General features: G+C 46.2%; 1 protein-coding gene across 1 annotated transcript in view; it reads right to left on the bottom strand.

Annotated features, from left to right (window-relative positions):
• Positions 1 to 25,880, bottom strand: part of ARHGAP39 (Rho GTPase activating protein 39) — a 148,003-nt gene extending 122,123 nt beyond the window's left edge. Inside the window, exon 1 of the mRNA XM_052787879.1 lies at positions 25,776 to 25,880. Coding sequence (XP_052643839.1) covers positions 25,776 to 25,786 — 11 coding nt within the window. The 5' untranslated portion in view covers positions 25,787 to 25,880. The remainder of the gene's footprint in view (positions 1 to 25,775) is intronic.

The raw sequence follows: 25,880 nt of genomic DNA, 5'->3' as shown, positions 1-25,880 counted from the left end.
CAACCGGCTGGAGCAGAAAAAAAATGTTGAGTGGAACGCTGTATTTTAAAGCCTCGGAAGGGATAAGATGAAGAGAGAAAAAAAAACACCAAACACCCAAACATAATAAAGTAGAGCAAGGTCTTCTGGGAGAAGCAGCCCAGCAACAGTAATGAGTTTAAGAAAATTGCATCATTGGTGGTATTTGTAATGTCTGCTGCTGGAGCAAGGCTCCTACAGAAACATGTATCCCTAAAAGTGTAATCCGGCACAGTGGCCAGATATGGCAGTTTATTCATTAGGGGTTTTCCACTCAACACTGACATTCAAGATGAAGGTCTGGTTCCACAGCACTATAGATACCAAAACCATGTCATGATAGATCTGCCAAGGTGGGAAGTTACCAAGGGTAAGGGAGGCTCAAAAACCTTCAAAGAAAAGAGGATATCAAACCAGCAGGCTTGAGTCTAGTAACCTGCCGGGCTTTTTACACCAGAGGTAGATACGGACCGAACTTGAAGAACTTACAGCCTTGAGAGCTTTACTGCAGTTGATTGTGTCAAAATACGATAATGAAGCTGCAGGCAGGTTAATGGGTTGAGAATGGGGACTGAGCGAGTCACGGTAGAGTAGCTGACACACCGTGTGCTCTAAGTTCGACTCACTCTGCATGAGACAGACAAGAAGACTCGTGCACCGCTACATGTGCACATTTGCTTGAGTACTCACCATGGAGTACTGACCTGCTAGACCCTAGTCTACCTTGCCATCCTTTAAGTGCTTTTTAGGGCTATATCCCAATAGACACGAACAGGTCTATGCTATAGAAACACGCTGGCTAGAATCCAGCATTAAAATTACAGCTGTACACACACAAGCTAGCTATAAAAGAGCCTACAGCTCAATGAGAAAATGTTAAAACTCAGGTTAGTAGAGATTGCATGGAGAGACAAAGGGTCCAAGGAGTTTTAACCCTTCTCCCAGTTGAAAACACATGTCTAAGTCTGCTGTACCAGCAAAGCAGCCTGGTACCTGAGCACTTTTGAAAGCGTGGATCTACTGATCAAGCACAGCGCCTACTAGGCAGCTAAAACATGCCAGAGACGCAGCAAATATCCAGGTTTATGAAGGTGCAGATGACTAACCCATATCCAAAACCTTCTAAATGTGCTCAGGAAATCCTGAGACCTAAAAACATAGCCCCACCATCATGGGACACAGAGGCACTTTTTACATCAGGGCTTTATCCACTCCTGGGCAATGGAAAAAAAAAAGATTACCAGTGTTGTAACCTCACAGAAAGGCTTAAGAGATGTAAGACTAGCTGCACTTATAAACACATCCCCATCCCCTTCCCCGCGCATCCAGTCCTCATCTGAACTTGTTGAGATGTCAAGTCACTAGAAGAATAGCATTGGTCTGGCCAGAAGCCCGTCTAGCCTGGCACCCTACTGCCAAAAACAGATGTCTACACGCTAGTAAGATTAATGCAAGCCTATAGCAATTCTTTAACATATTAGTACTACACCAATGCAACAGGAAAAGCCATGGATAGGACAAAGTTTACAGTACATGAACAGTAAAGGAAAGGAGGAAGAATAACTGACTGGCTAAGGTAGACACGGTAAAAAAAGATTTGGTCTTATACCATTTAATAGTAGGTGCCCTGGAAGTCATCGCATAGCTGTCAGTATGATTAATTGCTATTTATTCAGTGCCAGAGCAGGTAATGATTGCTGTGCTGGCAAGTGGGAAAGCCAAGCGAAGAGGAGTTGTGGGGGGAGAAATACTCTGGAGCCAGCAGAGATGAGGAGCTGACTCAAAACTTTGGGATTTGTGGTTAGAGTTACAGACTGGAAGCTAGACTGCAAGAGAGACTGCTGTGGGATAACCAAGCTGTAAAGCAAGGCTAGTCATTGAAATACCTGCAGTACCAGTCAAGTCAGGAACTTCATTTTGCATAAGGCATATTTAAATAGGTATTTTAAGTCTTTAGGACTCAAAGCAGATTTTTAAGCTAGGCTACTGCACTATTTTAAGATGGCTCATCAGAGCAGAAAATTAAGTTGGCCAGCAGGTAGCAAATTCAAGCTAGTTTCAACAGTGCTGGTTAACTCGGTTCTTTGAAGGAAGAACAGGCTGACACAGAAGTCACCGTGCTCATAAAGAAGATCCATTAAATAAAACATTTTTTGCAACTCAGGTAGTGATGAGCTACTCTACAGCAAAACCACCGATCAACTTCCTAGTACAGAGCCCAATTTCCTCACCCCCACTCCATTTAAAATGGAATTATTCCCTACCCTAATGTCAGTAACTTGATTTTAAGGCAAAAATCACTCCTGCCCCATTCTCCCAGGCTTTCTCAGACTCTAACACCCCAAAATAAACGCTCAAAGATGCAGAAGGCCAAGCTCCACCACTCTGGAGAACAAAACAGGAGAGAAGCTGCTATTGAACTGGAAGAGTTTCAGCCAGCCCACCCATCGCCCACATCTGTGAAGATCTGGAGCTCTGGATTAGACAAACAGGGAAGTTACTGTTACTAAAGCAATTAATTTTCAATACTGTCATTTATGGAATGACAGTATTGAAAATTGTTACCTGTTACAGCAATTTTGGTATAACATGGCCAAGGACTGCTAGCAATTAGGATCCGTTTTTATTACGTAGGACTGACAAAGTCTCAGCTCCCACATATTACACGTGGTGAGAAAGAAAGGACTACAGGCTACCAAATCCTTCTTCTGAACCTGCTACCTTTTTATTCAAGCCTTCCTAGTTCTTTGTAAGAGTCCTCAGCAATTCACAGCATCCTTCTCTTCCAATAATAGGTGCCTAGAACAAAGAACCAGAAAGGCTTGATTATATGAGTGATGCCTTATGTGAGCAAATCAGACTTCTGTTCCTGTGGGAGAGCAAAAATTTCTCTTCTAGCCATGTCATCCTTGCAACAGAGATGGCCAGGGAAAATGGAGCAGAGGAAATGAAGGGATCCCTTTGAAAGGCCACAGAAAACCAGGTAACCAGGTTAAAAGGATGCTATGTAATGGAATTTTTAAGAATGACAAGAGAATTTGGACAGAACGGCTGTATTTAACATGATTATCGGTGCAGTGGTGATTCAAGCTGGATGTTACTACACAGCGGCTGAGTCACAGGGACTCTCCATGGAAAAGCTCTTAACCTGCTGCACCACTGGGGTGATTCAAAGAGCCCAACAAGCTTCCTGCGGTTAAACAAAGTCGCAGTACTTTGCTGACAGAAAGCCTGTGTGCGCACTGCCGCAGCGCAGCTTTTACACAGAAGCTATTTAAACCAGCAGCTATTGTGTGCCCAAGCCTCACGGTAAAACCTTTAATCCAGTAATACCACCCTAAAAAAAAGTTTGGGAGCTTGCTTTAAAAGGACAAAGCCAAGCAGGTCCCTTGAACCCAAAAAGCAAGACAGTAAGATAAGGCATGGTCTGCAGAATCAGCCAGACCTGCAATTTGCTCGCTGATTAGATCCCTTGAGCAGAGCACCGCAGCAGGAAAATTAGTCAAATCATCACCCAGACACTGCTTAGCGACTTGAAGGAAACACTGGCTGTTCATTGCCTTTCAGGATAAGCGATCTTACCGCAACGTTTTCTGGAGCTCGGGGGACAACAGTTGTTATTTAGGCATGAACGAGACATCGTCGTCTTCAAAACTTGCTTTGCCTGTCTTGCACAGTATGGATTTCAGACAATGCTCGCAACTCACAATATCAAAGTGCTCTTTGCATACACCTCTCACAGTTCAGCAGAAACGTTTGCCACCAGAAGCCATCGGGACTTCCAAAGTCTGAACTGCTCTGGACGTTCTCCAAGCGAGTAAAGCAAGTTTACGTAAGTGCCAATGGAGAAGGTCTGTAGTCAGTTTGACACTGGTTACACAAAGGCCATGGTTTCAGTTCTGAGATGTTTGAGAGGAAGTTTAATGCAGAGGCAATCAAAGAACGTACTGCGTAGATAAACAAGAAAATGAAAACATAGGTGCTGCCAGCCAACAATGAAAGGCAAAGTGAATAACTGTAGATCTAAAAGGCTCTTCTGGAAAAAATCCAGCAAAAAAACCCCTTTGAAGTCATGACAGACAAAAGTCCCTACTGCTCTGCTGTATTTTCATTCAAACCTTGTACCACCTGGGCCTCCAGATCAGGTCCTCGGCATCTTTTATCAACTTGTTTCTCAACACCTAAAAGAGCACATCACCACAAATGGGACTACAAGTTAAAAATGAGCATTCGGTTTAGAGTAAATCTTGTTATCTGCTCTCCGCCAGCAGCCAAAGTGTCAGCAGCGTCAACAGCCTGACCAGTCACTAAGCACAACGTCTTTAGAAGTGGCAGCAGCAGGAGACAAACAGAACCATAGACTGCTTTGAGTTGGAAGGGACCTTAAAGATCATCTAGTTCCAAACCCCCCTGCCATGGTTTCACTAGACCAGGTTGCTCAAAACCCCATCCAACCTGGCCTTGAACACTTTCCAGGGATGGGGCATCCACAACCTCTCTGGGCGACCTGGTCCAGTGCCTCACCACCCTCACAGTGAAGAACTTCTTCCTTACCTCTAATCTGCGTCTACCCTCTTTCAGTTTAAAACCGCTACCCCTCATCCTATCACCCTGGTAAAGAATCCCAGAATCTGCAGAAACATGAGAACTTGATGATAAAGTTACATGCCAGGGGGACCCAAAAGTTGATGAGGAGCCAGAAGCAGAAGCATTAGCACATCTGAAGGGAGATCTGGTCTTGATGCGGTGGCACTGCTGCCTAAGACAGATCAATGTTAATCAATGAAGAGTCTTTCTGTTGGTTTAGGGGACTGGCTTTATGTTGGGTGATGAGGCTTTCCTTTTTGGCTCATCAATATCGCATGGATGTTGACAGCTGCCAGGACAGCTGCCAGGCAGGATACTGCTCAGACCACAGTCCAAAGGATGCACTTCTTACAGGTCCCCCTCCAAGAGGCATCCTTCCAAAGTGAGCTCTGTACCAGCTGATGTCTACTTCTGTCTCCTACAAGGAGATGGACTCCTTGGCCTGATTTAGGGGAGAAACAGCCCCCCAAAGACACATTTAAGTGAGCAGAGTGCATATGCAGTGAACAGGCTGCCGGTACCCACTGATACAGGTATAAGAGGATATTTTTGCGTCTCCGCAGTCTGCCCCAAACAGAACTTTTATGCCCCCCAGCACTGCTTAACACAACACATGTGCCCTGAAAAAGGGGAAAATGGCATTTTACCTGCAATCCCAGAAGGGAAGGCAATGAAGGCTTCATTGCCAGGCAGTAATAAGCTACTAAATGGCATCAGCTGCATTGGCCTTCAGAAGCTGGAGCTCCCAGGCCCTGCACCTTTGCTAAACACCACAGACTGCTCTGTTGGTCTTCTCCAAGCACACTGCTCTGAACTTTTTGGCTGTGCCCTCTACCCCATGGCAGGCACAGACTCAAGATTTCAACACAGCCCAGTGTTTTAAGGGAAAGGAAAACTAGTCCCAACCTTCAAGACCACCAGAAGTGAGATACCATAAACCCAAACACATGTGCTGAAAAGAGTAGAAACTCATCAAGAGCCAAGCAAGTCCCTGCTTACAAGTTCAAGCCAAGATTGCCGGATGGTGTGGCATTCCAAGCGTGTAGAATAGCCCTGCCCAAACACAGATAACCTGGCAATCCTACCTCATCTGAACACAAGATCTCCAGTCTGGAGAAAAGACTATTTCAGCTGGCTGGGCAACAAATTTCAAAGGAGTAATGGGAACTGCCAGACACACTGAGCACAGGTCGAGGGCGCCTTCTACATAGCTCTAAGCAATACCTTCACTGCACTTGGTACCGGTGATCGCTTCACCCAACATGCCCACTCTGCTTAAATCAGCCTTTCCAGACACTAATTGCTCAGAGCAACATCAGAGCTGGAAGGAAGCTTGCCTGCCAATCTGAAAGTCAATGACCCGTGTTCCTAAAAGCCATGGTCACACGGCCTAAATTGCAGCTAAAAATGAGGCAAGATGATGAGTAGAGAAGAAGAAGAAAATTTCTCAAACATCAAGGTTTTTTTTTCCTAGCACATTTATAATTTATTGTTACTTAGGCTGATAAATGGCACTAGTACCGAGTGCCATAACCAGAGGCAAGTGTGAGACATATGCTCAGTATAAAACGTGCTTGTTCCCCGATAATTGGGCCAGGCTAGAATTTGAGGTGGGGAGACAGGTAGACATCTACTGAGATGCATCCTAAAGCAGGGTCCCCAAAGAGATCCTGCTGCCCATTTTTCTCTTTGCACTTGAAACATGAAAAATTAAGTCCCACAGTGGCTTTAAATAGAAATAAAATTTACACACCATTAACAGCCGAAGCACAATGCGAGAGCCAATAAGCAACTCTACTATGGTCCAGCCATTACACCAAGTGCACTCTATATGTCCTCAGAAATTTATTTATAAAGCATTTTCTTTTTCCTCCCTCCTTGTACAATGGACACAGAGCACGACAGTTTTTAAATGACAAATCAATACAGAGAGCTCTAAAAACCAAATCATATTACAGCTGCATTAGAAATTTTCTTGGACTGTGGCTCATGAAGTATTGAATATTTTCAATTACTCTTCTTTCTCCTTCTCCAGCTGACATAAGAGTTCCTGCGTCGGATGTAAAAATCTGCTCCAAACATTTTCACCCTATGCGGCAGTTTAAGGCTTTTTCTTCTTTTTAGCAGATAAAAGAAAATTTGTGAACAATAAGTGAACCTAAAACAGCGAGGGCAGTAAGTGCATCACACAAAACTGGTAGACCAATTTGGAAGAGTTTGCATTTAACAACATCTGTACTCCATTTATCTCAAGGAATATGAAGAAAAGGCATCCCTTAGAAATATACTTTAATACAGTGGATTAAACAGTTAGAAGCCGGAATAATAGTACAGCTAAACTGGAGCTCTTTCCTCCAATTTGAGAGCTGATCTAAGCTTAAGGAAGAGAGAGTTTTTTGCAATCATCAAGTAGCACGGCTTAAGAAGGCAAACTTGGGCTCACCTCCCCAGGAACCATAAAAGCACCAGTCAGAGGGTGCAGGTCAGGCTCCACCAACAAGGCAATTCAAGCGATATATCATGATGCAAGTGTCTCCTTTTCCTCCATTCCACATCTCATGTTAGCAGTCACCTCAGCAAGCTGGACACCCACAAGTACACCTCATGAAGTTCAACAAGGCCAAGTGCAAGGTCCTGCACATGGGTCGGGGCAACCCTAAGCACAAATACAGGCTGGGCAATGAGTGGATTGAGAGCAGCCCTGAGGAAAAGGACTTGGGGGTGTTAGTTGATGAGAAGCTCAACACAACCCAGCAACGTGCATTTGCAGCCCAGAAAGCCAACCAGATCCTGGGCTGCATCAAAACAAGCGTGACCAGCAGGTCAAGGGAGGGGATTCTCCCCCTCTGCTCCGCTCTGGTGAGACCCCACTTAGAATATTGCCTTCAGGCCTGGGGTCCCCAGTACAGGAAAGACATGGACCTGTTGGAGCAGGTCCAGAGGAGGGCCATGAAGATGATCAGGGGGCTTGAACACCTCTCCTTTGAAGACAGGCTGAGAGGGTTGGGGTTCAGCCTGGAGAAGAGAAGGCTCTGGGGAGACCTTATAGCAGCCTGCCAGTACCTAAAGGGGCGTACAAGAAAGATGGGGAGGGACTCTTGATCAGGGAGTGTAGTGATAGGACGAGGGGTAACAGTTTTAAACTGAAAGAGGGTAGATGTAGATTAGATGTAAGGAAGAAGTTCTTCACTGTGAGGGTGGTGAGGCACTGGACCAGGTCACCCAGAGAGGCTGTGGATGCCCCATCCCTGGCAGTGTTCAAGCCCAGGTTGGATGGGGCTTTGAGCAACCTGGTCTAGTGGAAGGTGTCCCTGCCCATGGCAGGGGGGTTGGAACTAGATGGTCTTTAAGGTCCCTTCCAACCCAAACCACTCTATGATTCTAAACACGTCTTTCCTCTCCCTGGAAATCTACTAGGTTTCTAAGCTTTAGGTGACTAAAAGTATGAGAAGAGTTTTCAAAGTACCAATACACTGGATTTTTAAAATTTTTTTTTTTAAACATACAGAGGCTCCTCAGAACCCTCCCCACCTCTTTTCTCATTTAAGGGATGCACTTTGAGCTGCCCTGCCATCTCATCTCCCAGCCCCTAGAACAAAAGGAGTGCTTGGAAGAAGGTGGCTAGGAGATGAGATCCCCCACACTTTGTCATTTCTATTTCTGTGTCCTGCCACACTTGGATTTTAATTCAAGTTCTTTGTGTCTTTTGATCTTCTGTATCAAATGGATTGCTGCATTAAGACTTCATTATCTTTCCTAGCCAAAAATACTCCAAGTGTCTCAACAGCTCTGCTATGAAAGGCAGCATTTAGTCTTCAGGAGAAGAAACTTTCAAGGGAAGAAAGTAGCATATAGCTTCAGCTACAAGCAACATCAGGAGAGCTTTGTTTTAATCTTCCTCCCCCACTGATATCGACCAGGATCTACAGCCAAGGTAGCAAGCGCAGAGCCCAACTCGTAATGAGTTCTACTTTGTCTATTTGTTTTATTCATTTTGCCTTTGCAACGGCGCAATCACTGTAGGTTTAGTCTGATGGCTTTTCTAAAGCAACAGAGATACTTAACCTTCAAATAATTCCCTTTGCATTACAGCCCTTTATTTTTCCCATCCTTGTTCATCCTTGCAAACCCTTTAGTCAATGCTGACAAAAAAAAAAAAAGGCAATAAATCGGACAGTGGTGTGCATCACTTCCAAGCATTCAATAGAATCATAGAATCATTTAAGTTGGAAAAGACCTTTAAGATTGAGTCCAACCGTAAACCTAATGCGGCCAAGTCCACCACAAAACCATGTCCCCAAGTGCCACATCTACGTGCCTTTTAAATACCTCGAGGGATGGTAACTCCACCACTTCATACACATTGCTTAATACTGTCTTTAAAATAATACCCCCCAACCACAGCTAGCATCCAATTTTTATCACTGAATACTAGCACTGAGTTTTTTTGCGGTGGTTGGATACCATCACTTCATTGCTTTCTAAAAACCTCACTTCCAGCTTTGAATGCATATAAAACATTTCTAGGCAAAGCGTTCGTCTACAACACAAACTTCCATTCATTGAGAAGGATCAGAAACATCTGCCTCTGTTCTGGGGCATCCTCAGACCATCTTTCTGTACTTCACTATGATCAGCCTCTCTCTTTGGCATCTTGCTTGTTAATTCACAGTTCACTTCTCTCAGTTGTTCAGCATGAATGTCAATACTCTTCCCAACCTCAAGTCTTCCCTTTCAGTTTTTGGTTCTATGAAGCAGACAGAGCAAGAGTTACAAGATCCTCAAATACTAATGCCAACTGTATCGTTAATAGCAGCTCAGATGAAAGAGCAAGGGAAGTGCCGAGAGCACAGCTACTTCCAGCAAAATACCCGCCACACAGCAAAGCGGAGATGAGCGCACAGGAGTAACCCTGGGTATTTCACCCCAAGAAATGGAGTAGAGTTGGCCATGTTACTTCCACTCCCTTGAGTAGAAAACTGCAACTGCACAGAAGGCGGCTGGCAGCGATACCGATTTGTTAACCTGTACTACTCCCCGCTCAGACAGCTCTTCTTCACATGTGACATATGGAAACCTTCTAATGCCCACCTGAAGTCTTCCACTGCCTTAGTTTTTGCTTATAAAGCAATCATCTTTTGCGTTATTTCCAAGCTAAGAGGATGTTATCTTTCCTAAGACTGACTGCATGAGCAGATGCAAAGAGCATTTGCTAAACTGTTTCAATGGCACTTTGTACCAAATTATTCCAAGTCACAGTTAACTCCAGTCATCCACCTACCCACGCCAGGCTTCAGATGGAGCCTGTCTGCAGACCTCTGGGGCAGACAAAATTATTTTTCAATAATTTTTCCCCCTATACCACCTCTGTTCACCCTTCTAGTTTTGACAGTGCTCATGCTGACGTATATGCTGTTTGTGCTTCAGCAGTTTCTGGTGCATACCTTACTGATGCAAAAAAGGGGTATTCTACATTTATGTTACTACAGCAAATATTTGCCACTACTCCAAAAGACCCATACAAGACCCTTGCTTACAAAGTTTGTCCAGTCGACTCTAGATCCTACCACTTCAGGCAAATCTCCAGGGCTGCAATTCTTAAGCTCATTTATTTCTGCACTGCCTAACCAAATACCTTGAAGGCATTCCTCATTGCATGACTTTCCAGGGCAAGAATGGCTAAAAAAATGCCCAGAAGAGACATTAAACCTATATTCTCCCTGAATTAAATTTTGCTGGGATATTTTTATGTTCCCTGTTTTCACCATTGTACCCAAATGACTTCTCTCAGAGTTGCATTAAAGAGGTAAAGGCAATGCATTAAATACAAATATCATTTAGGAACCCAGCAGCCATTTAGGAACCTAAGTGCTGTCTATGTCCTCATTGCAACCACTTGGAACTTCACTGTGTTTCCTGAGCCTGCACTCCAATTCATTCCTTATCACTATCAAAAAGCCTCTGCCTTCCTCTCACTGCACGCAACTTTGACGCGTAGCCTGGAGCATCCTCTCCCTCCTTCACATCCATTTTTCTTCTTGCTAGTTTATGTCCCTCTGTATTAACACTACGGTTATGCTGGTTTTCCCCCACATTTCTACTTTGCCAAGCAAACCTGTCTTCCTGACACACCACCTTGTTCCTACTACTTATTACCTACATAGGGCTTAAGTAATTTATTGCTCATTCCTTTCTTACCTTCTACTTGCTGAGCCCTGTTCTTTAACAGACCTTTGCAGGTTTTTGTAGCCCTCTTGGTCATTTGTGCCTTTCTATTCCCAGTCTAAACACCTCTTAGGGATGTATTAGAAAGAAAATATGATTACACAACCCTGAAACGGGTAGGTCACTCGGCAAGGATGTGGCTTGAGTCAAAACAGGTTTAAAATTTCATGTACCCTTAAGTTCTTACTAAGCTAAACCTAGTTAAGCTAAAAGGTAGTATCATAAAAACTAGCTCAAATAGCCATGTCTTGCCTTAAAGGGTAACATGGACGTATGTTCTTAGAGTGTCATAGTCCAGGGAGTGCAGTTTTTAATTGATTGCCATTGATCACTGCAGTTAATTGGATCTCATCTTCCAGCAGCCAATTCCTTGCCTTCCTGACAAAGGGGTTCATTTTATAACATGGCTGGGATACTTAATAGTATGAAACACTCTCTGGATATACTTTTGAATGCTATGGACCAAGTTACCTTGTCCATAACTTCATTACAGCTGCTAGTTTGTGTCCACACTGGAGAGCTAATGAGGAAGGGAAGGTCTCCTTCGACCTTCTGGAGGGACCTGTGCCTTTGCCTCCCACAAAGACTGCCTTTAAAAAACAGGAGATAACCAGCCTTTGCATAGCTCCAGGATAAAGATCTTCCAAGAGTCTACTCACAGAAGAGCATGGCAATTATATTTCAGCAAACTGTAGGATTAAAATATCACTTAGGGAATGGGAAAATAAAGGATACTTAGCAATATTTAAGATCCAGATATTAAAACCATTAGGAGATATTCACCTCGAAGATATTTAAGTTCATGTGCTCCCAACACAGTCATGAGATGTACTAGAGCTTTGTTAAGAGGACACTAGGATCACCAAAAATGCTAGCCTTTTCTTTACGCCATCCTGCCAGAGTCGAGTCCCGTTAAAAGCTCTACCATCGCTCACAAAACCCTTTGCAGCTACATAAAGTCACGGACCCAGAGCTGTGATTGCTACGTACCCATCTCCCAGGACCACAGAAGATGAAGACAGGGTCTCCTGTCAGTAGACAGGATACTGGGCTAGTAAACCTCTGCTCCAACTTGGTATAAACAATCCTATTTCAGATTCTTTCCCTCCTGAATTCACACCTGAGCCCAAGCCTAGGGCATTACAACTCAGACACTTCCCTCAAACAGATAAAGCAGTTTTCATGCCAGTCCACATTCCCAGCTGAAGTCAATCCCCAACGTGGCTCAGCACTGACACCATACAATGTTCCCGGTCCCTCATACCTACTGTCCCAGGGAGAGGTGTGGGAATCTGCAGCTAAAAAGCAGGGCAACTGATACTGCCCCAAACCCCCACTTTATTCCCCATTTCAGGGGGCAGGGACTGCGCTCCATCTAAGGCTGGTGGCCGGCTTTCAGGTTACCAAACTTCAGGGTTTTAAGGCTTCCGTGATGCAATTCTGCAACAAATCCCAACTGAGGCAGTTTTGTTTTCTAGGGTTTAGCCACGATATACTGCAATCGGAGCAATCTGTGTGACATAATCATACCAATGCACTGGAGGAGCACACTAACATACCTGGGAGACATTAATTTCAGTTTTGGTATCTTGGCATGGTATCAATGCCTCTTCTGGTAATTTCAATCAACAGATTACCAGAAAACTTCCAGCCTTTCAAATGTCTGGCTAAAAATCATTTGATCTCTATCTGTAAAACAATCAGCACAGTGAGACTGAACTGGAACTTACCCCAGATATTCTTATTTCAGTGCTACGTCCTCGGGATTAACACACACAAGTCTCTCATCACTTTGGGATAAATCCTGTGCCTGTATTCAGAACGGTAGGTCAGCACTTTGAGCGCTGACTTTAAGTTGTCAATATACTGAAGAATCAAGGGGAAAAAAAAATATTCTAGAGCTAAGACAGCATTTTGTTTAAAAAAAAAAAAAAAAAGGTTCTGCTGCTAGGCGAGATCCAAGTAGCCATGTGAAATTGAGTTGAATGACTGGAGACAAGACGAAAGTAGTTACGTGACAGCCGCTTTCCTGCCACGCAGACACTAAAGCCAAAGGCCCACCTTGAGATGGGAGCTGAAAATGCCAAGATAATCCTGAGGGTTAAATGATTTCTACCATACAGGATAGTCTGAAATGCATTATGAAAAAGAAAGCAAGCACTCGGATCACGCTTATGTGGGTGGAGGGAGACACATGAATCATTGATAACCTTTAATTACTTCAATGTGCAGATTTGCAGCCTTCCCCAGTAGCCTCTGTAGGTCCCTTTTCCAAGCTCACAAGTTCTCCAGAATGAAACCAACTCCAGGACGTCTATTCATGGCACTAGCATATTAAATACACTGCTCTAGCCTCAGTTTTCTGTGTTTAGGTATTTTGCACCTTTCATTTCTGTGAAAGGGAACAAAGAAGGGAATCAGAACTCGAGTCTTGGCAGTGGGATCTGAAACAGAGAGGGATTACTCTTAAGTTCAGTCTGTTTAGCTTTGAACCTAGCACCTAACCCCAGGGTGCCAAAATGAAGTATTTTTGCTTTGGTTTTGACTGTACAGGCAGCTATGCATAATGTTTGCAGTTCTACACGCTAATGCAAAGCAAGCATGCTTCCATTCTGAAGGCTTGCCTTGTTATCAGCCACTAGGAAGGTGCTTTGAAGCATGGGGTTATACTATGAGACACAAGACTTAGTTGCAGTGCCCGAGTAGACTTGTTTTATATGTAAGTATTCCTGCAAAACCATACCCCAAAAAGGTTGCTTTCTCCCTATTTAAAAGGCTTAATGAAAGATATTTGCACTGCATAGGGGGAAAATTTATACAGTGTTATCTGCAAGTGTGTTTTTAGCCGCATTATCCGCGTGCTCTAAGTGCAGATGGAGAGACATATGTCAGGAGTATCCAAAAGTACATATACAGTTTTTTATATTTTCCCTATTGCTAAAAGGATAGGCACCTCAAGATTCAAATGGCTACAGACTCCTCCATTTGCTTACAAGACACGTTGATTCACTAAAGTAACACGCTTGAGGAACGGTCAAATAACACCCGCAGTGCTGCATGGGCAAGAGCGGATGGAAAGCTCATCCCTATTCAGGTAAGATCAAGCAAGACCATTTACAAGAGCACGGCATCTGAAATGGATAGCCACTGGCTAGAAACTCCAGCCAAACTTTCCTTCAAGTTTTGGAGCACTACCTCTAACCGTCTTTGATCCATTCTCAGAGCAACTTTCAACAGATTCCCGTTAAATAGACACGAATGTTCACATTCCTATCAGCACTGGCCACATGAAATGAGGCAGCCATGGCAAGACAAATGTAACCTGTGGCTTACAGGTCTGGATCAGATACTTCCTACGTAGAGAAGCACCAGACAGAGAGTTCTGCTGCCAAACCTGTTCCTCCTGCGCACCAAGCTTGGTTTCTACCAAGGGTTTGTATTAGTCTCCTGTTTGGAGTGTCATCTTTTCAGATGACAACTTGGGGGATTGTGGAGATGACAAAACAAGCCCTGGTTTCCCCCCACTGCATTATTCTATGTTCCTCCTATAGCCTTCTCCACACAAGCCCTCCTCAACCTCATTCTGTGCTCTGCTTTAAGGAGTAAAGTCATGCCTCAGAACAAGGTTGACTGTTGTCATCCTCCGGTACAAGAACCTACTTTTTGACACTGTTAAGACAATTCATAAAAAAGCTCCTTTTGTCAGGAGTCTTGCCTCACCTTGGAAGCCCATCCCATGTTAGAACATATTTTGAGTAAGGCAGGCATTGTGCCTTCTCAATCCAGGTGGCTTTCAAACCCTGATCAATACATTCAGAGCAAGTCTTCTCTTCTTAAAGAACTTATTCCCACTTCTGTTTGTGATTACAAACCCTGTCCATGCAAGTTCTCCCTTCCAACTGAAGAAGAAAGGTGCATTGCTTAGGCAAGCTCAAGTTTGACAGAAAAATAATGACTGCAGAGGCACTTGTCATGGTTTGAAGTTCTAGGCACATTACTTACCTTGAACAAAAACCTAGAGAACTTCCTATTTAAAGAAAAAAAAAAAAAAAGAAATGTCTAAGAGAAAATGTGCTAAAGTGTTCTCTAAACCACTGTTGGTTTTTTTGGGGGGGGGGTATGGGGGGACAGGGATGGACGGGATGGGGGGACAGACACGGGGACATGGACACGGGGACATTTTTCAAGCACGTGCTCCACCTACTTCCACACATACAATCCACTGCACTGAACAGCCACACTACAATACAGATTCCTCAAGGTGACATTCAGAAGATGTTAGATATGCAGAACTAGAAGGGGAAAAGAAAAGGCTTCTAAATGAAAGCAGTGTTGATGTATTCATTTGCAATTTTTCCTTACAGCCTTACAGCAGTGCTGTTGGGAGCTCTGACAGATTCAACAGCATCTCTTGAAAATGGCACAGAAGGTGGAAGTAGGGAACCGAACGCTCTCTGCAGCCTTGGGTGGGGCAGGGGGTGTAGTGAAAGTCCTTTTAATCTGGAATTAAAAAAATAAAAATAAAGAGCTTCCTGTATGCTTTTGCTACCCCACTGCTCAATTTCATCAAGCCACTCTCAATTAGGAACACACTCATCATGACGCAAGCTCCTCCGGTCCTCGCATCATCCGCGCAGGAGACTGCAAGGCAGCAATGCGAGCCCTCCACCCCAGCTGAGCCTGCTGCGATCCAGCGAGCCGAGTTTCCCATCCACGCACGGCACAGCCTGCATCAGGAAGCCCCAGGGAGGCCCAGCACCTCACTGTCCGTGCTGTGCCACTTCTGCATCTGAGCTGGAGCATCATCGAGCCAGCTGGGAGCACACAGAGAGCAAACATCTGCCTGCAGCCTTCTCCAGAAACAGACCTTCGGTGGCCGCTGCTCGTCCAGTCCCAGTGTGTAACTCTGGATGCAGATCCCTCTAAATTGTCGCCTTTCAATAATTATAAGGGGGTTATAAGAAAGAAGGGGACAGACTTTTTAGCAGGGCTTGTAATGATAGGACAAAGGGTTAACAGTTTTAAACTCAAAGAGGGGAGATTCAGACCAGATCTAAGGAAGAAATTTGTTACGATGAGGGTGGTGAAACACTGGACCAGGTTTGCCCAGAGAGGTGGTTGATGCCCCATCCCTGGAAACATTCCAGGTCAGGTTGGACAGAGCTCTGAGCAACCTGATCTAGTTGAAGATGTCCCTGCTCATGGCAAGGGGGTTGGACTAGATGGTCTTTGAAGGTCCCTTTCAACCCAAACCATTCTGTGATTCTAAATGGCAAGTCCTGCCTAGTGCAAGGAAGGAAAGAAGCACCTTCCTGCTCTCCCCAAAGCCATGCAGAGGAAAAAACCAAACACAAATAACAAAAACCTGAGCTCTAACAATCCCAGTGCTTTGATACTAATCCTGGATGTAGAATGGCATACCGAGACATGCCCGCTCTTATCTCCCAGAGCAGGCCGTAGGTAGAGGTCAAAAAGTTGAAGGGAAGGCTTCTTCGGAACTGGAGAGGCAGAGGAAGCATCGCCTTTCAAGTAAGCATTGAGATCTATTGCCATGAAGGAGAAAGGCAAGAAACCCACCGGGGATGTCACAAAGGGGACGGGTCTCAAATCGCTCCGACCTCAGTCTCCTTCCTACCTTAGAAAGCAAAACTGCATTAAAAAGAAAGCTTGCCGTGTGCATGGCTCCTTTAGGTGTTGAGCTGCCAGCGCTGCAGAAGTCCTTGAGAGACAACCACCAGAAGCCCGAGGTAGCTACTGCGACTTGAGCAACCTCTTGTTCTCCTCCCCACGCTCCCTTTTTGCAATACCCACAGCAGAGCAGGCTGCCAGGGACTGCAGGGAGCCAACCTGCTCCCTTCTCCGTACAACCACTGGATTTAACCCCAGCGAGGGCTGAAACATGATCTCAACTCCCAAAAAACCCCAAGCAGCAAGTAGCAGAGGTCATGCTTAGTCAAGCGGATGCAAAGCAAGGAAATCAGAGTCCAGCAGTCTCAGCAAACAACCTCCTCCGTGCTCATTTCACCCAAATCCCACTTCTTTTCTGGGAAGTGGATGAAAACCACAAGGCTCGCCGAGAGCCTGCTGATCTGGTCAGAGATGCATGCACACAAATCCCTCAACTCCTCTGCTCCAAACAGTGATTTTTCTGACTGATGGTTTGTTTTTGGTTTGTTTTTTTTTTTTCCCTAATTCTTCCCAAATGTTCCTGACCACATTAAATGTTGCCAGAGTAAGAGGCGTTTGTGTTTTTGTTATATATTTTTTTTTTAAAGCCTCAGCCGCCGCAGTGCACCAAGCACACGGAGAAGGCTCTACAGGATTTCTCCTGTCCCTGCCTTTGAGGGGACGTGGATTCACAGATGCACACGTTAGATTAAAGGGAGCAAAGAAGCTTATGAAGCAGAACAACAGCATCCAGAAAGCCAACTTCAGGTCACCAACAGGATTCAGAAAGTACTTAAGAAACAGCTTAATTACCAATAAAAACCGATGATACACCCGTATATCCTGCATAGCGTTGCGTGTGTGCTCAGTGTGCTGCTTGGCCAGCTTGAGATGCGTTCCTCAGTGTGAGTAATTTAACAGACGGACACCAAAAAAACCCAACCCTAGCATACCAAAAGGAAGCAAGACAGGCTCTTCAAGAAGCAGCATTTTCCCTTTTGAGTCCACGTGTAACTCTGCATCCTAGCACGCTGCCAGGGACAGCGTGTTGCTGTTTCATTTGTAGTCTTTTAAAGGATTTAGACTTCAAAGAGGGACTATTTGTCTAAACATCCCAGACAGACCGTGGGTTGACTCTAGCAACCTAAATTCCACCGTTATTTAAACACACCCTATTGTCCATCCTTCTCTTCTAGAAAGGAAACTGCCACATTGCAGTCAATAAGCGACTGCACTTTTCCATCTAATGCAATGATCTCTCCCAACTGTGTGTGTGAAGTGCTCTCAGGCTTGCAAGAAGCGCTACAGAAAGATCAATAAAAATCATAATACTATAGCTTCAATTCGTAGAGTAAGTAATGTTTCTGGATGGTAAAAAGCTTGGGTTTCCAAACACGTTGCCCGTGGAAGTCATTTACATTCAAGCAGAGCGCAGAGCAGAGAGGGAAGATCAATAAAAATGCAACGAGGCAGACAGAGAAATGTCATCACCTCGGGAAGAGGCAGCCCAGAAACCGCGTGCATCTGACGAGCACAAATGGACCAGACACATGTGTTTTCTGTAGGGGCTACACCATAAGGAAGGCACCTAGCTTCAATTCAGAGATTTTTCTATACTTCTCAGTGGTAAAGAGGAAGGAGACTGCACAGTCAAAACCAGTCACGGCCCAGAGAGCTGAGATCCCAGACTCCAGTGTTATTTTATTGCACGACTTTTGACACATCGAGGTCTCTTCTCTTCCCATCTGTAGAATGGGAACAGTGTTGGGGTTGTTCAGCCTGGAGAAGAAAAGGCTCCAGGGAGACCACATAGCAGCCTTCCAGCACCTAAAGGAGGCCTACAAGAAAGCCAGAGAGGGACTTTTTGCAAGGGTGTGTAGTGATAGGACAAGGGGCGATGATTTTAAACTGAAAGAGGACAGATTTAGATTAGATATAAGGAAGAAATTCTCTACATTGAGGGTGGTGAGGCACTGGAGCAGGTCGCCCAGAGAGGTTGTGGATGCCCCATCCCTGGAAAGTGTTCAAGGCCAGGTTGGATGGGGCTTTGAGCAACCTGGTCTAGTGGAAGGTGTCCCTGCCCATGGCAGGGGGGTTGGAACTAGATGGTCTTTAAGGTCCCTTCCAACCCAAACCACTCTATGATTCTATATACACGGATGCAGAATATGCGCATCCTACAGTGAGGTCAGAAATCCTAAGTTTTGGCATGCAACGCTACATTTTAATCCAACATTTGCTGAGGTTTTTACCCTAATTTATTACCCCCCAGCCCTTACGCACAGCACTATAAGAGAAGAGCGACCTGCAAGCCACCTTTAGGTCAGGTATCAACTGATCCAAGGCTGGCTAAGTCACCGGTGGCCGTGACACCGGCCAGCCCCCAGGCATCCTTCCTCTATGCCACATTCCAGCCCAGCTACCACTAACCCCCTGTTCCTTACACCCCTCCCTCCCTTCCAGCAAGGGCTTTCTTCCCCATCAAACTGTGTTTTAGAAAGTCAGCACTAACAAGCAAACTTTAACACTAGCCAGAAGTCAAAAAGCTCTGCTCCATACCAGAAACATAACTTCCCATCAATGTTCATTCCAGGAACAAAACCTTCTAGGATCATGCTGTCTGTAAAATACAATAAGCAAAGCCTTCTCCCTCTGACAGTCTATTTCAGGCCTCATTTGCTGCAAGTTTTATGAGATGTTAATCAACATCAAAAATTTCCACATCTTTCACTGCAGGAAGAGTGGTTTCTGCTCTCTGAATTACACCACTGGGTTACTACACGTCACAGTTAATGAGCCCTCTCTGTCCATTTCCATCTCCTTCCCATTTATTGTTTAAAAATACTTTAACAATTTGAAAACAGTCTTTTTTTTCCTTCATTTGAGAGTGCAGAGATGAGGATAGCCAGTTGCCTGCCAATCAGCTGGGACAGTACTAGAAGTCAGAGCGACGTATTTGGCTCCCTAAAAATTGGGCATCCATCAGGACTGCCTCTTGCGGAGCTGTTTGTGAGAATGCTTAAAGGGCAGGAGCAGTCCCAGCAGCAAGAGGAAGAAAATAAATGCAATCACCAGATCTATTAAGGCCAGAGGAACAGTGAGGGCTGAAGAATTTGAGAAACGAGGCACCTCCCATTGTAACAGCACAATGTGGTTCTTTCACTGCTAGGCAGGAGCTGGTAAACCGAGAAAACCAGCTTTGGGGGTTCCTATGAGCAATTTAAGGAGTAACGACTAATTCCAAGGGCACAGTACAGATGCTATCTAGAGAGTGCTCCACTTCTTCCCCTCAGCACCTGGAGTACATTTATCCCTTGCTTGCTTCTTGGCAACTGGAATTAAAAATAGCCAGCCTGGATTAGTTGCAAAGTGAAAAAAAGTATTACAGCAGAAATGTTTATTTTTGAGAAGAGACAGAGGAGGAAGAGGAAAGGTCTAGGTTCAATGCGTTATCTAGAGCATGTAAGGAAATAATCACTGAAGCAAAAATGCAGGAGGGAGAGCATGGCTGCTGAAGACAGGAACAAGAAATTATTTTTTAGAGGTACTGGAGGGAAGAGGTCATCGTAACATTTGTAGTGATCTTAATCAGCAGCCAAAATGAAGTTCTTACTGATATTTATTATCTGGGGCAAACATGTCCAAATAGGCATGCCATAAAAACGCTGCTGTACACTGGCAGTGGCTACAGTCAAGCCTAAAAATCCTACACCTGATGATTTATGATCCACCCCCGCAAGAGCCAGACCCCTCCACGGCTCTGCCGCACCGTCAGGGAACTTGCAGCCCCACCGGATTATACATAAATTTAACTCCTGGAATCAGCCCAGTCCCTAGAGACTTCTCGGTTGTGTTTAGTGGTTTTGTTTCGGTTTGTGGGTTTTTGTTTAAAGGTTGTTGGGTAGGGTTTTTGTTTGGTTGGTTTTTTTAAATCATGTATATTCACAAGTTACTAGAGATGAGTTGCTAAAACTTTCATCTTTCAGAAGAGGAACAACACACCACAAGTCTTTGGTCTTAATATGATTGCCAGAATGGTTTGAGGACTTGAGCCTTGCCTGAACCGGTCTTAAACCAAGATACCTACTCATGAGACACAATGTCTGCTATCTAGATTATAGTTTACCTAGAAACCTACCCAGAAAAACTCGCCCTGGACCTTCAGCTTCACCAGCCTAAATGCAGATTGAGGAGTCAGAGCAGACTGACCCAGGAGAAATAATGGTCAGGTCAGTTGGCCTGAAGAAGGAGAAGCCACAACAGGACATTATTGCTGGAAGAGGGATTCAGGAAGCTGCTCCTAGTTCACTATCTAAAGTAGTTACTTTGTGTGTGTGTGGAAGTTGTCTACACCAACACGCTGCACGTTTCTACAGCTCAAGCCTTCAACCCCACAAACATTTCCCAGATGACAACCCCCACGTGGTGGCAGGAGCTGATGGCATGCAGCTTAAGGACTTGATCAAGACCAAAGTAGGTCACCTTCAAATCGAGGTACAAAATTGTGGATTCACCTAATCCTCCAGGACAGCTCCTCACAAAGCTTTAAACAAGCACAAAGTCAAGATAACTCCTTCCCTGGAACTCTGCCCGAGAGCATCAGGCTTATCCTTAGAGAGGACCCTCATGATGCAACAGGCCCCCTCCACCTTCCTGCTAAAGAAGGGTCACATTGGTCCACATGACAAGATTTATTCATGCTTTGTCCAGTCTAAGCTGAAATATTTCAACAAACAAGACTCCATCATTTCTCTAGAAAAAAAGGTTTCACAGCAAAGTTCAGTCTGTCAGGAAGCACCCAACACGCAACCTGGACATCCCTTATCCCTCCCTGGAAGCGTTCGAGGCTAGGTTGGATGGGGCTTTGAGCAACCTGGTCTAGTGGAAGGTGTCCCTGCCCATGGCAGGGGGGTTGGAACGAGATGATCTTTAAGGTCCCTTCCAACCCAAAGCAGTCTATGATTCTACGACATTGCCAGAACTGGCTTAAGGATTTTGGAGACTCAAGAGTCCTAACTGAGAGATGAGTTGTAGATATCACAACTACAAGCAATCAGGCAGCTTTCAACTGCTGAAAGCCCCAGCTCTAAAGACAGAGTTAGATACAGACAGGCTGCTGGGATTGTCCCAGATTTTACCAGTTTTTTAATATTAAAGAGGTGGAGGAGCAGCTCTGTAAACAGGCAAGCAAAACAAACACGCACCAGATCTACAATCAGCGGCACCGCGCTCCCAAGTGGCTCTGCTCTTGCGCAGGGCTGTTTGACAACACATGCCCAGGAGGTCTGATGTCAGACCGATGACGCATGCGCAGCTGTTATTTCCCCATTTTTCAGAAGCCAGGCATTCCATAAAATACCTTTTTTTTTTTTTAATTATTATTATTTTGGACAGGATCTGGGATTCAACTACATTATCTAAAATGTCTGTAAACCCTACAGCTAGTTGATGGGTTGGAGAAGCTCTCTCAACCATCAGGTCTAGGTCCTATATTCCTGCTTCAAGAAGATGCTCTCTTACCACTCATGTAGTTATAACCCACAATCACGCATCCACAATGCCCAGTATAGGCTAGGAAGAATGAGGCAGAAGGGATTTACTTTTAAATCAGAATAAAAAGCTGGCCCTGTCATCCACACAACCTGTATCATCTCGCTGCTCTTATGTTGCCAGGTTCGTTAGCGTACCTAAACATACCTTCATTAATCTTCGTAAAGCTGGTCCAGAGTACGCCTAGCATCACTGTTAAACTTAACAGCTGCAGCAGCTGTCTAGGACTAACCATAAAAACCACTCGGTGGTTGCAACCAGGGTAGAAAGCGGCTCCTGTTCCAACAGGATGGCAGCAGCAAAAAAAAGATAATCCCCAAAACCAAAATAAAACCCACGCACCCACCAACCACACACTCATCGTCACGGGTATCAGAAAAATCCTTTGCGAAATGCAACGTCGGTCAGGATTTGGACAACCTTCAACAACCCAGACTTCAGCAGTCTCCCTCTCCTTCCAACCTTTTACGGTTGGACTCGATGATCTTAAGGGTCTTTTTCCAACCTAAATGATTCTATGATCCTCTGACCCCTCCTTACTCCCACCACCCCAACGCAACACCCCAGCAGCAAGTCCCACGGCACGCAGCGGCAGGACCCTCCCAGCAGAGACACAGCTGGCACCCAATTTAACCACATTTATCCTCCTGCATCTATTCACCCACCTTTTATTCAGCTGCAAGCTATGAAGCTCTGGGCTCTTGGCCAACTGGCTGCATCTCCTCTCTCTCTCTCACTCTCCCTCTCCGTCAGAGCTGCAGGTTACAGGAGACTAAGGCATTTCTGCTTCTCTTATTAGGATAGTTAATGACCTAATTTAAGCCATGTAGAGTATACCCAGGAATTACAGTTACAGGCTCCTCAAATGAAGTTAACAATAAATCACAGAAATTCAGCTGCGAGCACTTCTCAGGCACCTTTGTATCAGCAATATTAATTTTACCAGGAGGACAGCAAGTTCGCTCCCTCCCCTCTTTTTAAGCCACTGACAAATCTTGCTAGCAGCCTCGTTTGAAAAAGCTCCTTTGAGCCCATCTCCGGCTCCTTTGGAAGGGAGCTCCATGAAGACATCTGGCTCGCAGACAGGCTAGACCTTGATTTGTCTTGATCTGCAGCAGGAAGAATACAGCAACCGTAGATTTTGGTGGGAAATTCCCCGTCAGCGGCTCCTTTAGCATCAGAGCAAAGACTTCCCTAGAGATTGAGGGCCTCGACATATGCCTTTCTTCCCAAAGGAAGAGCACTGAAATTATCTGTCCCAGGGGTATTAGCATAACTCAAGTCGTTGGGATTAACATTAAAGAGTCATTTAGACTTGAAAGCCCTCCCAGGTACTGGTGGAATGAGGTGCGCTGCCATCAGCGATTCAAACTCCAGCGCAGAGTTCGATTAATCCGAATTTTAGGCTGGGAAGATAGCTCCTGATCAGCTGAGTGTACGTACCGGCCAAGACACACCAAAAAGAAGTTACTGGTTGCTGATGGGTGAGGATCTACAAAATGCTGTGGGAGATGTCTGTGCTTCTCTTTGACTGGAAGAAGGGTAACACCGCTAGATGCCTTGAGCCCTCCCTCTTGCACCCATCCTAAGCGATGGGGAAGAAATACATAGCTTCTCCCTTCCAAAAAAAATAGAGGTGTACGGCACGGAACAATACTCAGTAACAGAACTACAAGAGGCATTTATTAACCAACATAAGATCACATCTTGCAAGCATAAGCCAACATCTCGCATCCACAGACTAATTCACATCCACAAGCACCAAATACTGTCAGTCTCGTTCCCCCACGCCCCCTCCCAAAGTCAGCAGCGAGACAGTTTGCAGCAGCCAGATGATGGAATCACGAGGGTGTTGGTTCCCCCTAGCACCAAAGAAATCAGCTCCCAACGTCGCTGCAAATGAAGGAAACAGATTTGCAGCAAGGTGCAATCACGCTGTTTTTAACGATCATGTGGTATATTAACATTCAGCTGCAGCTACTGCCTGGGCAGACACTTCATGGAGGAGATCAACCAACCATCCATGGATGGTAGCAGCAACGGCACGGCCACAGACGCCGGCCTGACAGCATGAAACACAGTGTCACATCTTGCTTAAGACCGGTCCAGATACACTCAGCCAGAGGCACACCCCAGTCCAAGCCACCTGCTGCTTGTAGGTACCCGAGAGCTCACATCGAGCTCCCCAATTTCATTACTTTTCTTTTAAAAACATTTTGGGTTTTTCTCCCACCTCCCTTAAGCCCACCCAGCTGCATGTGCCAGGTGAGGTACTGGAGCACAGCAGCTGCGGGTTTATCTGTAGAGGTCACTCAAGGGTTGATTAAACTGCTATCGCCAAGGAAGGAAGGGGAAAAAAAAAAAAAAAAAAAAATCCCATCCTGCAGTTTTTGCAGCTGGAGAATGCAGGTCTGGGGAAGCAGCAGAGCAGCGCAGAGAGAAAAAAAAAAAAACAAAAAACCCCCAACCAGCGGCTCACCATCCACCACACATGTGAAATAAATAACCCCCATTCCAGCACGAACACCACAATTCAGCCATTTCTCCCCCCTTCAAGACCAGTGCATTCCCCCCCCAAACCGCTGTGCACCCCGCTGCAGCCCCCCCACCCCCTGCAGGTACCCCGATCCCTGCCCGCACCCCATCCCCAGCGCATCCCTGCATACACACCCACTCGCATGCCACCCTGTGTGTGTCCCCCCCACGCACCCCCCCTGCGCCCTGCCACACCTCACACCTCCGTAAAAATACTTCCCCTGGCTGCATCCCAGGGGGTGGGATCCAGTCCAATCCATAACCCCCCCCACAGAGCATCCACAGGGAGCAGGATGGGGTTGGATCCAGCGCCCCCCCCCCCCATAACCCCCCATCACAGGGAGCAGGCTGGGATCCAGCCCAATCCATAACCCCTCTACAGGGAGCAGGGTGGGATCGAGCCCCTCCATAACCCCCCCACGGGGAGCAGGGTGGGATCCAGCCCCTCCATAACCCCCCCACGGGGAGCAGGGTGGGATCCAGCCCCTCCATAACCCCCCCACGGGGAGCAGGCTGGGATCCAGCCCCTCCATAACCCCCCCACGGGGAGCAGGGTGGGATCCAGCCCCTCCGTAGGGAACAGGGTAGGATCGAGCCCCTCCATCTCCCTACTGCAACCACAGGGAACCAGGTGGGTGCATCCAGCCCCCACCCCATGCACCAAAAGTCGGGGAGGGGGGGGTGCAGAGTGGGGTGGGGATTCACCCCCACCCCACGCACCCACAGAGAGCGGGGTGGGGTTAGAATCCAAACCTACACCACGCAGAGCAGGTGGGGATGCCCCCCCCCAAATAAATCGAGGTGGTGCTAACAGCCCCCCCCCAAAGGACCAGAAAAAGAGGGGAAAAAACACCCCCTCCCCAAAAAGGGGCACAGATACACCCCAAGGTGGGGGGGGGGGCGGGCAAACACCCCTCAGGGCACCTTAAAGAGGTGGGGGCACCCCCATAACCCCTACATAGCTCTACAGGGAGTGGGGGGAGAGGGAAGACACCCCCCCCTAATAAAAAGGGGGGCCAGACCCCCTCTCAGCGCCCCCGGGGGGGCCAAAGGCCCCCCCGGGGGCGCTGAGAGGGGGTCTGGCCCCCTTAAGAGAGGGGGAGCAGCCCCACCCCCCCCCCCCTCAGCCCTCAGGCCCCCTCAGACGGCTCCCCCCCCGCCCCAAAACCCCACCCCGCGGTGCCGGTTCTCACCTCTCCGCCATATTCCCGGCGGCCCTACCGCTCGGCGGCGGCCTCGGCCCCGGTTCGGCCTCCCATGACCCCGGTGGGCTACCGGGTGGGCGACCGACCGACCGA

Source organism: Harpia harpyja, chromosome 5, assembly GCF_026419915.1.
Source record: "Harpia harpyja isolate bHarHar1 chromosome 5, bHarHar1 primary haplotype, whole genome shotgun sequence".
In the NCBI taxonomy this organism is placed as follows: domain Eukaryota; kingdom Metazoa; phylum Chordata; class Aves; order Accipitriformes; family Accipitridae; genus Harpia; species Harpia harpyja.
This window is presented reverse-complemented; position numbering and strand designations above follow the sequence as displayed.